The sequence below is a fragment of the Mus pahari genome, chromosome 21, assembly GCF_900095145.1.
Source record: "Mus pahari chromosome 21, PAHARI_EIJ_v1.1, whole genome shotgun sequence".
NCBI classification, from domain to species: Eukaryota; Metazoa; Chordata; class Mammalia; order Rodentia; family Muridae; genus Mus; species Mus pahari.
The window spans coordinates 3,037,717-3,048,624 of record NC_034610.1 but is presented as its reverse complement, the minus strand read 5'-3'; the positions used below and the strand labels follow the sequence as shown (position 1 = coordinate 3,048,624).

Sequence of the window (10,908 nt, the reverse complement as noted above, 5' to 3'; positions counted from 1 at the left end):
GGGCCTGAGTGTTAGAAATGCTGGGGGCAGGGGACTGGGGGTGGGGTGGGGAGACAGGTCTGATTCTGGCTACTGGCCCTCACTACCTCGGTGAAGTGAAAATATCATGAAAATTCCTTAATGCTCACTAATACTCATAGGAAGACAAGACAGACTTGATTCTGTGCAAGGTTGATTCTGGTCTTCTGTTGATTATGTAAAGCATAGATGTATAGTCCCATAATGACTTGTGTTAGAATTAACGTGTGCTAGAATTGCTACATGGTTGCCCTCTCCTGATTCAAGCCTGAATGGGCAGGCGCAGCCTTCTATAAACAGACACTTGGACATACGTTCCCAGTGCTGGATTCCCATACCCATGGCTAAGGAGCCAGGATGCTCGCAAGCACTCAGTAGTCCCAGTCAACAGCTACATAGTGCCATTTTAAGCAAAATGGCTTTAAACTGGGTTTAATTATGTTTCCCACAAACTAAGGTACCAACATATTTAGCACCTTTCATCTTTTAGGTACAATACAGGTGCATTCATTTCCCCCCCCCCATGATATAACTAAACATTTATTAGAAAAAAATAAGAGCATAAAATCAGGTCACACATTTTAGAAAAGTCGGTGTCATCCCAGGTGACATGCATTACTAATTGGATTCTTTTTAAAAAAGATGAAAACCCAAAAAAAGTCAAAAAAATTCACTAAGTGGGCAATGAGATGACAGGGACATTTTGAGTGTTCCCAGTCATGATGGCATTTCTCAGGCAACCCTTGAAGTAACTGAAGGGTCAGAAGTTCATGTCACTAGAGGGAGGTGATTTCTTCTCAAAGGACCCAAGACCCATAATTCAAACTTGGCACACATGCAATTGATATTTTTTGATCTGCAAAATTTTATTAAGCAATAGCTGGACAAATTTACAATTTCAAATCATCGAGAAAAAAAATGAGATTAACCCATTTCAATTTTAAAGGCAAAATAATTTGGACAAATTACATCATTTTGAATGCAAACCATTACTCCCTTCTAGAATACTTCCTGGACAATCTAGTATACAAAATACATACAAAGATAGGCAAATAAGGGAGAGCTCATTGAGATGCAATGGTGACTCTCAACAGATCTTGTCTGGAAAGTTAAAGCAAAATGCTGACTTTTCAAAGGACAGAACCAACACTGCAGGGACCAATGTGTATAAACAGTGCACGCTGTTCCCAAAGTGTGGACAAGAACATGCTGGTGGTCTTGTTTGGTCTGTGACATATGCACCCCACATTGCACATTTATGGGGATAAAAAGATGACAGAGAAGGAGAAAGACAGATGCCAGCAGTAGCAATAGTAGTAAACTCGGAAATTATGCCCAAATTTACAGTACTAAAATAATGCATTTATAAACAAATGCAAACAATACACCTTTGGTAAATAATACAGTGCCTTTTTCACTCAAATGTATAACCCATGCTTTTCTACAACACGAGAAAAAAAATATCTACAATAAACTAGATCTTAACATCCTACCCTTCCCCTAAAATTGACTTGTAAACAGAAAATACAGATACAAAGTCACAGGAGAACTGCACAAAGCAGAAGAAAATGGAAACAAAGTAAGTCACAATCCTCCGAGTTCATCAGCCAGAGAAAGGGAGATGCACAGTGGTGTAGACTTCTGAACTGTATGTTACCAAAAACTCCCAGGAAGGCAAATGCCAGCTCAAACCCAGCCAACCTGGCTGCAGCTCACAGGACAGCACACCAAAGGCGGCAACCCACACCCAGTTTTACACACACAGTGCCTGTTCTACTTGAGGATGCCCACTGAGTAGAACCCACTCACTGGGGACTTCCACTATACTTGGATTTGATGCTTCCATAATTTTATTAGAATAAGCATTCTAAACACATTTAGGGATAAACTTCTGGTTTCTTTTCAGGAGACAGACAGCTTACAGATTCATGAAAACTTTTTTTCTACACAGGTACCACATTTTGAAACATACTCTCACCCTTGTGAAGGGAAAGATGAGCTGCTGAATTCTGAGCTCTCGGGCTACCGGAGCCAGTATGTAGTGTTTAAGCTTCTCCAGGCATGACTTTTCATTTAAGAGATGGACAAAAGGAGGACAGGTATCCTAGGGGCTTGCCCAAAGTCACTCTCTATCCCCGTGGCAGGACAATGGGGCCTTGAGCCCCTGACCTTTGATTGCAGAATGAGTATCACACAGAAGGCAGGTCTGTCTGTGGATGAAAAAGACCAACACGCAAAAGCCTTTGCTTTGTATGTTCATTAGAGCGGAGTATTTCTAGCTGTGACGGTCCCAGTTTTTCTCAGGCTATACATTCAAATGGGTATATTCACCCACAACTTGTTTTGATGATACTAGAGCCAAATAAATCCAACACTAGTTTTCATGTTGGTTAATATACTCTTTTCCTATGGGTCTCTATGTAGTTGACTGTTTTTAATTTCGGTATCCAATGAGACATTGGGACATTCACAAATTGCTATTCATAACCATGAAGTACCTAGAATTCTGTTACTTAAAAGTCTTAATTTGAGGAGAATTTAATCAAGTGATGCTGACTGGAAGAAGTCATTGCCTTAAATGATAGGATGTGACAACTGCTGCAGCCAGCAGCCTACTGCCCATGTGGAACCTGAGACTCACTCTTCCGCCTGGGGGAGGAGTCTAGTGAGGGGCTGGTGTTCCTGCAGCTCACAGGTCAAGCAACTTCAAGGCCAGAAGCCCTCATCTCCACAGACAAAAAGTATCTTTTAGGGATTTCCTCCATATTTGTTCTTATTTAGTAAAGTTGTAAGTATAACTTTTGCAGACTGGAAAAGGTGAATTTTAACTAAAAAAACAACAAAAAAACCAACAACAACAAAAAAACCAATCCAAACCTAAAACTTGAAGATTATTTACTAAGGGACTCTTTTGAGACTCTTATTTCAGATATCTTGCCCTTCCTTGTGCCTTATCACATTTTATTTTTAACTAACATTTTCAAAATAAGAAATACTATCTTAGGGTATGATATCTCAAAGAAATTGCCTATTTTGCATATAATCAATACTGAGATAAAGAGTGAATTTATTTTTTTAGGGGATCAATAAGATTTTCTCCCAACTCTCAAGAAAGTTACAAAGCACCCCCCCCCAATCCTTCTGCCATATTCTCTTTATTTTTTTGCAGCAAAATATATTGCCACCAAACAACTCATTACAAAGGTACTATTTTTCTAAATAAATAATAAAATGGGCATAAATCACCAACACATAGTAACAAAATAGTTCCCAAGAATACTATAAAGAGCAAGATAAATAACTATCTCTTAGACAACAAAACAAAGAAAACTGCATTTAAATTATTCCATAAACAGAGAGGCTACAATAGTATTGCACAACTAATGATAAGCACTGAGACACCTTATCAAGCTACAGGAACTTACGTAAACACAGTAACTCTGAATATTCTGTTCAACTTGTTCTGGGACAACTGGCCCACCTAAGAATCAGCTCCCATATTTTAAATTATAAAATGGAAAACTCCACTATTAGCTGGGAGATGTTCTTGTCCATATTTCTTTGGAATCTAGGAAAAAAATGATGAGTAATTTAATTTTGCTCAGCTAAAGGAATCAGACAGTTTCTTTTCTAATTTTTAAACCAAACACAAGGAGGAGGAGGAAGAGGAAAAAGAGGAGGAAACCAAAACAATGTTTAAGCTGAAAAGAATTTCCTTAGCATCTTCCACTTGTCAGCTTTTAAATAAAACCCAACTCAAAAGTTAAAGCTCTTGTGCTCTGGGAATAAGCAACAGCAAGAGCGGGGTCTTACCGCCGAGTTTGGGTATTTTCCTGGGTGTGTTCCCACGAGAAGAAATTTTGCAAAGATGCTACAGGCAGAATGAATAAAGCACAGACAGTCTTAACAAGGCTCTCCCGTGGGTGTGGTCAATCTTTTAATGCGGTCATTAAAACCAACCAACAACCGTTCTTTTTTTTTTTTTCCCTTACAGCATATTGTGGAGTTTTCCCTAAAGATGTGACTATGACTCTATCTTTTAATATGCTGGGAAATGCATACATATTTTTGATTACACTTATAATTGTTGGAAAGCATTCAAAACAACAGAACTTTAATGTGGACAAGGGAAGGAAAGGTGTAGCTGCAAATCAAGTCTCATTCACGTTTTCGAAAAGACAGAGTAATAGGAACTAAAGAGAAAGATGTCTACAGTAAAATGTCCCGGATTAAAACAGAGGGGGAAGGAGAACAAAGGCAGTTTCTTGACAGCCGGAGGGAGGTATCTGGTAACTGAGCAGTCTAATGACTATGATGTAAACCCAGCTCTACCCCAGCCCGGATTGGCCCACCGCCTGAAGTCTCTTACCTTCTTTCAAAGTCAGATAGGATTAATTCTGACTCAAGAGACCAGTGGGGTTTCCAACTACCATCCCTGGAAAATAACCCTTGCATAAGCCACACTACCAGCTCCTCCGGTTGTCTGCATGTGAGCCAGTGTCCATGGGCAGTCTCTTCTCTCACACACTGCCTATCAAATCACACTGACACTGGCAGCAGTACCCATCTAAGGTCATTTACCTAAGCAGAGCACAAGGCATTTGCATATGCATCCCTCATTCATCCAGGTACCTTTTAGTGAGCAGCACACATCCGTGAATGAAATGCTGTCCTCCACAACCCAATACAAGCTGAATCTTCCAGAGTTTTGGTTGTGTGTAAAAAAAAAAATTTTTTTTTTCATGAGTGATAATGTTGGAACAGAGGTCAGATGACAGGAAGAATGAACACTAACACTCCCTATGTTTAGAAGGAGAGCAAGGCCGAGCACCCTATCTTCTCTGCAAAGGCCCTTAGTCCTAGTCACGAGAAGGAAATTCAGTACAGCATTCTGTAGCCAAGCTACACCGCCTTCAAGAACACAGGATACCTCAAATTCTTGACTTCCAAACACCACTCTATCAAAAGAAAAGAGACAATAAAGGCTAATGGGACAAACGGCCATGCCTACAGACCAGCACCCTCCTGGCCTGCTGGCTTCCTCTGTTCTTCTCAGGTAGTAGCAGCATGAGCTCCGCCTCCAAAGGCTCCTGCCATGTCTCCTCCTGCATCTGTCTCTTCATTTTAGGCGCTGAGTCACATTGGCCAGGGCAACAGCAAAAGCCTGAACAGCCGAGAAGGGGTACTGGAAGTCTAGGATGTATGCATTGCCATCAATCCGTCCAAACTGCATCACCTGGGGGAGGATGTAGGAAGAAAACACAAGAAAGGAAAAGAAAGTGAGACAACAGCCCGCTGTGTCCACTCCGCTCCGAGGGCACCAGAGAGTGCAGTCCAGGACAGAGTCCTAGAAACCCAAGTCACTGAATCTGATGGGCTTCTAGATCTAACTACAGGTTTACGGGAAACAGGACAGAGGCTCATGGCTAAGGGGGACAAGGAGCTCACACGGAGCGCTACAGATAAGATAAAGTGGGTTCTCCGGGGACAAGAAGGACAAGACTCCGTATGACACTGAGAGACTTTCAGAGATGTGCCAACTTTGTCAAAGGTCTCCTTAGAGCAGGCTTCCCTGGTGACTTTCTAGAATATTACAACCCCCTTTCCTCTATGCTCGTCCTTGTCCTGCTCAACCTGTGGCTTTGCCACTTCATGTGGCCTCAAAACATGAGATTACTGCACCGCAGCATAGGATACAGGATACACACCCATTTTCTTGTGGTCTTTCTTTTTTGAAAGACACAAAGTTACTTCCATGTCTTTTACTAGTCTTGATCTCACTTAGAATAAGAGTCGGCAAGCTTTCTGTAACTGCTGTTAAACATTTTAGGCCCTGCAATTCACATGCTCTGCAGAACCATTCAATTTTGCTCATGTCAGATGAACAGACTTACAGAAATTATTAGGCAGACCTGTGTATCAATAATTTATTTACCAGCACTCAGGAGGTAGAAGCAGGCAGATTTCTGAGTTCGAGGCCAGCCTGGTCTACAAAGTGAGTTCCAGGACAGTCAGAGTTACACAGAGAAACCCTGTCTCGAAAAAAAACAAAAAAACCAAACCAAAACAAAAAAAATTACAACAGGAAAGGGGCTATACGGATGCATTGGCCAGTTTGTCAATTCTTGGCTTAGAAACTGCCAGGCACACAGCAGGCAGCAAAAATATTTGCTAAGTTGATTAAGTAAAAATGAAATTTAAAATGGGCCTCCTGTGATGCTTAAGTGGTGAAGTGATGTGGCAGGGCTACAGAGGCCACCATGCTGTGACAAGAACTGTCTTGTCATCCGTGGTCTTCATCTGTACCAAGGAGACTTGCCTTCTATTAGAGAACTGGAGGAGGACTTAGCAATAAACACAGAGATAAGCAGACAAGGACTAGGAGATGAAAATATTGAGGAAAACTCACTGAAGGCACAGAGGTGAGTCACTCGGCGTGCTTGAGTGCCTGGCCAAGGGGATGGTTACTATCAGGAGAGGAAGTGGGTCACTGTGGGGGGCGGGCTTTATGGCCTCCTATGCTCAAGCCAAGCCCAGAGTGGCGCACAGTCTCTTTCTGCCTGCAGAACAAGACATGGAACTCTCCTTCTTCAGTACTATGTCTGTCTGTGGATGCCATGCTTTCTGCTATGGTAATGGACTAAACCTCAGAAACTCTAAGCCAGCTTCAGTGAAATGTTTTCATTTTGTAAGAGTTGCTACAGTCATGGTGTCTCTTCACAGCAGTAACACCCTAAGACACTCAGGGACACAATGCAGTCGCCAGTACCTAGTGCTTAAACCGGGAAGGCACGGGTAGCTCTCATGTGTGCTAACGAGGTAGGGGGGCAGGGCTGACAAACACAACCTTCTTCCATAGCTGGTAATGAACAGCTAGGAGGGAGTGCTGTACATATGATAGTCAGGCTGTCCAAATTGCACTGTCTTGGGAGTCAAGGTGGTGGGAAACAAAGTCAGGAAATGGAAGGGAGGAAAGAGGTAGTAACCAAGTTTGCCAGCTCCCGATGGGAGCAGACAGCACAACCCACTAGAGATACTCAGGAGGAAGGCAACGCACGATAGCTAAATTAGAAGTATCAATCAATAAAAAATATGTTTTTACAAATTTAAAGAGACCAGCAAACTCTAAGAGGCACCTGCAACTGAAAAGCAGGTGCCAAGGGAATGTGTGGGGGCTGTGCTTCCCTTACTAACCGTCTGCCTGATGGACACACATCATCAGATTCAAAGCACACGTGCAGGCCTTTTAAGGGCTTGTTCCCAGAGCTCAAGGCACTGGCCCTACTTGCTCAGTGGTCACAGTACCACAGTCTCCTTACCTGTCGTCCTTCCAACTCAATCTGGAAGTTCTTGGCAGACTCCTGGGTCACCCTCCCTCCAAAGTCCAGCTGGTACACCTGCGTGGCTTCGTTCCACAGAGGCTGCTTGTTGGCCATCACGTACACGAAGCCCTGGCTGCCCAGCCGCCCGTCTTCCTTCTCACTGGCTTTGCGGCACTTAAATTCCTCCAGCTCACTGGCTGTCCGCAGGCTCCTCTTGCTTTTCCACCCCTTCTTGCTGCCCTGGCTTTGGTTCATCAGCTCATCCCCACTGATGAACAGCTCGGGCTCACTCTCTGAGCTGTCCTGGAACTCATTTGTCTTGTTCAACTTCTTTGATTTCAGTTGGTCTTTCTGACTTTTCACTTTCTTCTTCTCTCTCCCTAGGCGGGGGCTGGAGATGAGAGAATTAAAGTCACTCAAAGTCCTAGCATCCTTTTTCACTTTGCCCTCAGTGATGGCCTGAACACTTCCTTCCTCTGCTCGGCTATCCAGGCGCTTCCGGTTCTTCTTTCCAAATTTTTCTGTTCTCTGTGGTACAGGGCTTTCTGTCAGAGAGAGGACTTCTTGGAAATTGTCTGCAGTCTCTACCATCACCTCTGTGCCCATGTGGCTTTGGAGCTCAGCAGGTGGAGGGGACACAAGGGGCTTCTCCACCACTAAGTGGGGCTTGGGGGGGAGCGTGCCCTGGGTATTCTGCATGGGTGGGCAGGTGCCGTAGGAGTTCCAAGGATGCAAGGCGATAGGCGGCAGCTGTAAACTGGAGCATGTGCTGCTTCCTGGGTACGTGGGGGGCAAGGTGCAGTAGGAAAGGCTGGGTGGGTACGCTGGCTGAAGCACCACAGCGGGCTCCTGTTGTGCAAACTGTGCCTGGGACAGGGCATCCTTAGGGGAGCATGGAGCTTGTACTCCAGGCAAAGAGGGGTTGTTATAGCTGCCTGGATACGGCACTCCCATCCCATAGCCTGGCTGGAAGGTGGCAGTAGGGCTGGACGGAGACTTGGGAGACACAAAGGGCACTCGAGCCACATCCAGGTGCTGGCCTTGCCCTAGCATGAGGGGGGACAGTTTTAAGGGGTTGGGCACTGTAGGCTGTGCTGTCCTTTCTTGGGGAACCCAAACGTCCTCACCCAGCACGGGGTCCCACTGGTAAGGGGGAGGCCGCTTCATGGTGACAGCAGCTTCAGGAAGTGGGGGATGCCTCAGAGGCTTCTCGAGCTGACAGTGCTGAGACAGGGCCTCATCCTCTGTGAAGGCTGAGTTGACATAGTCAGTACGATCACGGGAGGTGTCAGGAGGGCTTAGAAGATTGTAGGAGGACTGGGAGGCCAGTGGGGAGGTGCTGACAGCATGGGCCAGGGCTGCACCTGACTGGGAGCTGGGCCCTGCTCCACTGCATTGGCTGCAGGTGTATAGGGCAGGTGGAGGTCTTGCTGGGAGCTGTGCCACTGCCCCAGCAGCGCCCCCCTTAGGCTTGGCTGGGGGCTGCAGTGGGGCACGGGAGCTGTCTGCCAGCTGGGCCATCTTAAGTGCAACCTCTCGGTTGTTCCTTCGTAGGGTGGCATGGATGAGACTGTTGTCCAGCCTTTGAGCGGCATTCCGCCCCTGGGCCAGCTGGCTAGCAATTTCAGGGTAAGGAGGTGGGTCCCCTGTGGGGATGGAGTATCGAGGGACAGTTAGTCGGTTCAGAGTGGCACTGGTGCAGGGTTGAGGGACCTTCTTCTCAGTGGCTGTGAGTCTCAAGGTGGCAGAACTGCCTGGGCCAGGGAGAGTGTAGGTGTTCTGGGAACAGAGCATCCGAGTACGAGGCCGGCACACCTCTTCCACATTGCCACTGCTGTCAAAGGTGGTAATCCTCTCATAGCCTAGTGGAGGCTGGTAATGTGCTGCTGTAGGGTACAGTGACAAGTCACCCTTCTTCAAACACACATCCACTGGGGGCTGTGGTGGTGGCAGAGGGGGTGGGGGTGCGGCTGTGGTGGGGGCAGCAGGGATAGTTCCTGGATACGGGGGTGGGGGATTCATCTTCGCCACCTGGACCTCCTGCGGGGCACTGAAAACTACCGCATCCCCCTCGGCAGCCAGCTGAGGCACAGGCCGCAGGGCCTTGGCTGACTTCTGCAGGTGCTCATGGTCCCGATCTCCATGGTCCACCCCAGAAAGCTGCATAGGCGCCTGTGGTGGTGGGGGTGGCGGTGGTGGCAAAGGCAATTGAGGAGGATTCTGAATGATGCGGCCCATCTCTACACCTCCAAAAATCACCTGTCCAGGATTGGAATACCGACTGGAGACTGGGTACTGGGTAGCACTATCACCTGCATGCTCTACTGACCCTACAGCTGTTGTCTGATTGGTTAAGACATCCAACTGCACATTTTGATTGGCCAGCAGGGACTGCACCAGCCCTATGCTCTGTGTGGGAGACAGAGCTTGAGCAGAGCTGTGGATTGGCGCAATCGGGATGTTCACCGTACAAGGAGGGTTGTTTTCAGGGACACCTGATGCTCCTGGAACTGTAAACAAACAAACAAAAAAGAATCAGTTGCAAAACAGTGTCACAGAACTATGCAAGAATAAGACACATACTTAAATATATCTGATCTTTTCCAAGCAAAATGTACCCATAAGACAGATGTGTTTGCTTGGAGACGAGGCTGTTCACAAAGCTGCTCTAACCCTTCTGGAAGAACATAGCCAACTAAGGAGTGTGCACCACGGCCTGCCTGTTGAACACATGCTAAGGTCAAAACATCTCAATGAACATGATCTAACCTTCTGAATTTGGTACCATGTGCTTGCATGATACCATAATACATAAATGTCTGCAGAACTCTTTAGTGGTTCTGCTCATAAAATGCCTATGTAAAATAAAGTGGAAACACCAAAAATAAAAAATAAAAAAGAATCCCTAGAAATGGGCATATTGGCTGAATGCCCTTTGCCTATTTACTCCTTTTTAATATTTCAAACAGCATTTAAGGTACAACCAACCAATAATTCCATTTACCATCCAGTGATCACGTCATGAACCATGACCATCAGCCATGACTTGCAGACAGGAGCTCAGAGCCACAGTTGGCAGTGCCCCTGTTGGCAGTGGTGCTGACTCTAGCTTTGCTCCCTTAGCCTACTAAGTGGCTGTGTCTCTTCCTCAGAGCACATTGTCACAGGCCTAGAGGCTTGAAACTTGGTGTTAAATGCTGCATAGCAACAAATAATTAAGCAGCCAACAGGCTCTAACAGGCTTATTTTATAGGTTGGCTGACTTCATCCAAACAGCAGGAGGCGGCCAACAGTCAAGCCTGGCCTTGGCCTGTTAACCATGTCTTTGCTGGGACCTCCCCGAGAGAGACAGTCTGGCCCCACCTCAGGCTTCCTGTCTTTGGCATGTTGATCTCTCAACGAAATACTCTTTGGTGTCCAGGGAGCAATGACTTCAGTTATCTCCCTCACCAATGGATTCACAACCCCTGACTGTGAGCCCCAAGACAATGTACTCCAGCCTCTCAACAGAGAACTACACACACACACACACACACACACACACACACACACACACACACACACAGAG

At 45.9% G+C, this 10,908-nt stretch overlaps 1 protein-coding gene across 1 annotated transcript in view; it reads right to left on the bottom strand.

The window, feature by feature from the left end:
* Window positions 1–863: 863 nt before the first annotated feature.
* Tulp4 (TUB like protein 4) overlaps window positions 864–10,908 on the bottom strand; it is a 116,582-nt gene continuing 106,537 nt past the window's right edge. Inside the window, 2 exon segments of the mRNA XM_021221738.2 lie at window positions 864–5,254; window positions 7,338–9,850. Coding sequence (XP_021077397.1) covers window positions 5,138–5,254; window positions 7,338–9,850 — 2,630 coding nt within the window. The 3' untranslated portion in view covers window positions 864–5,137.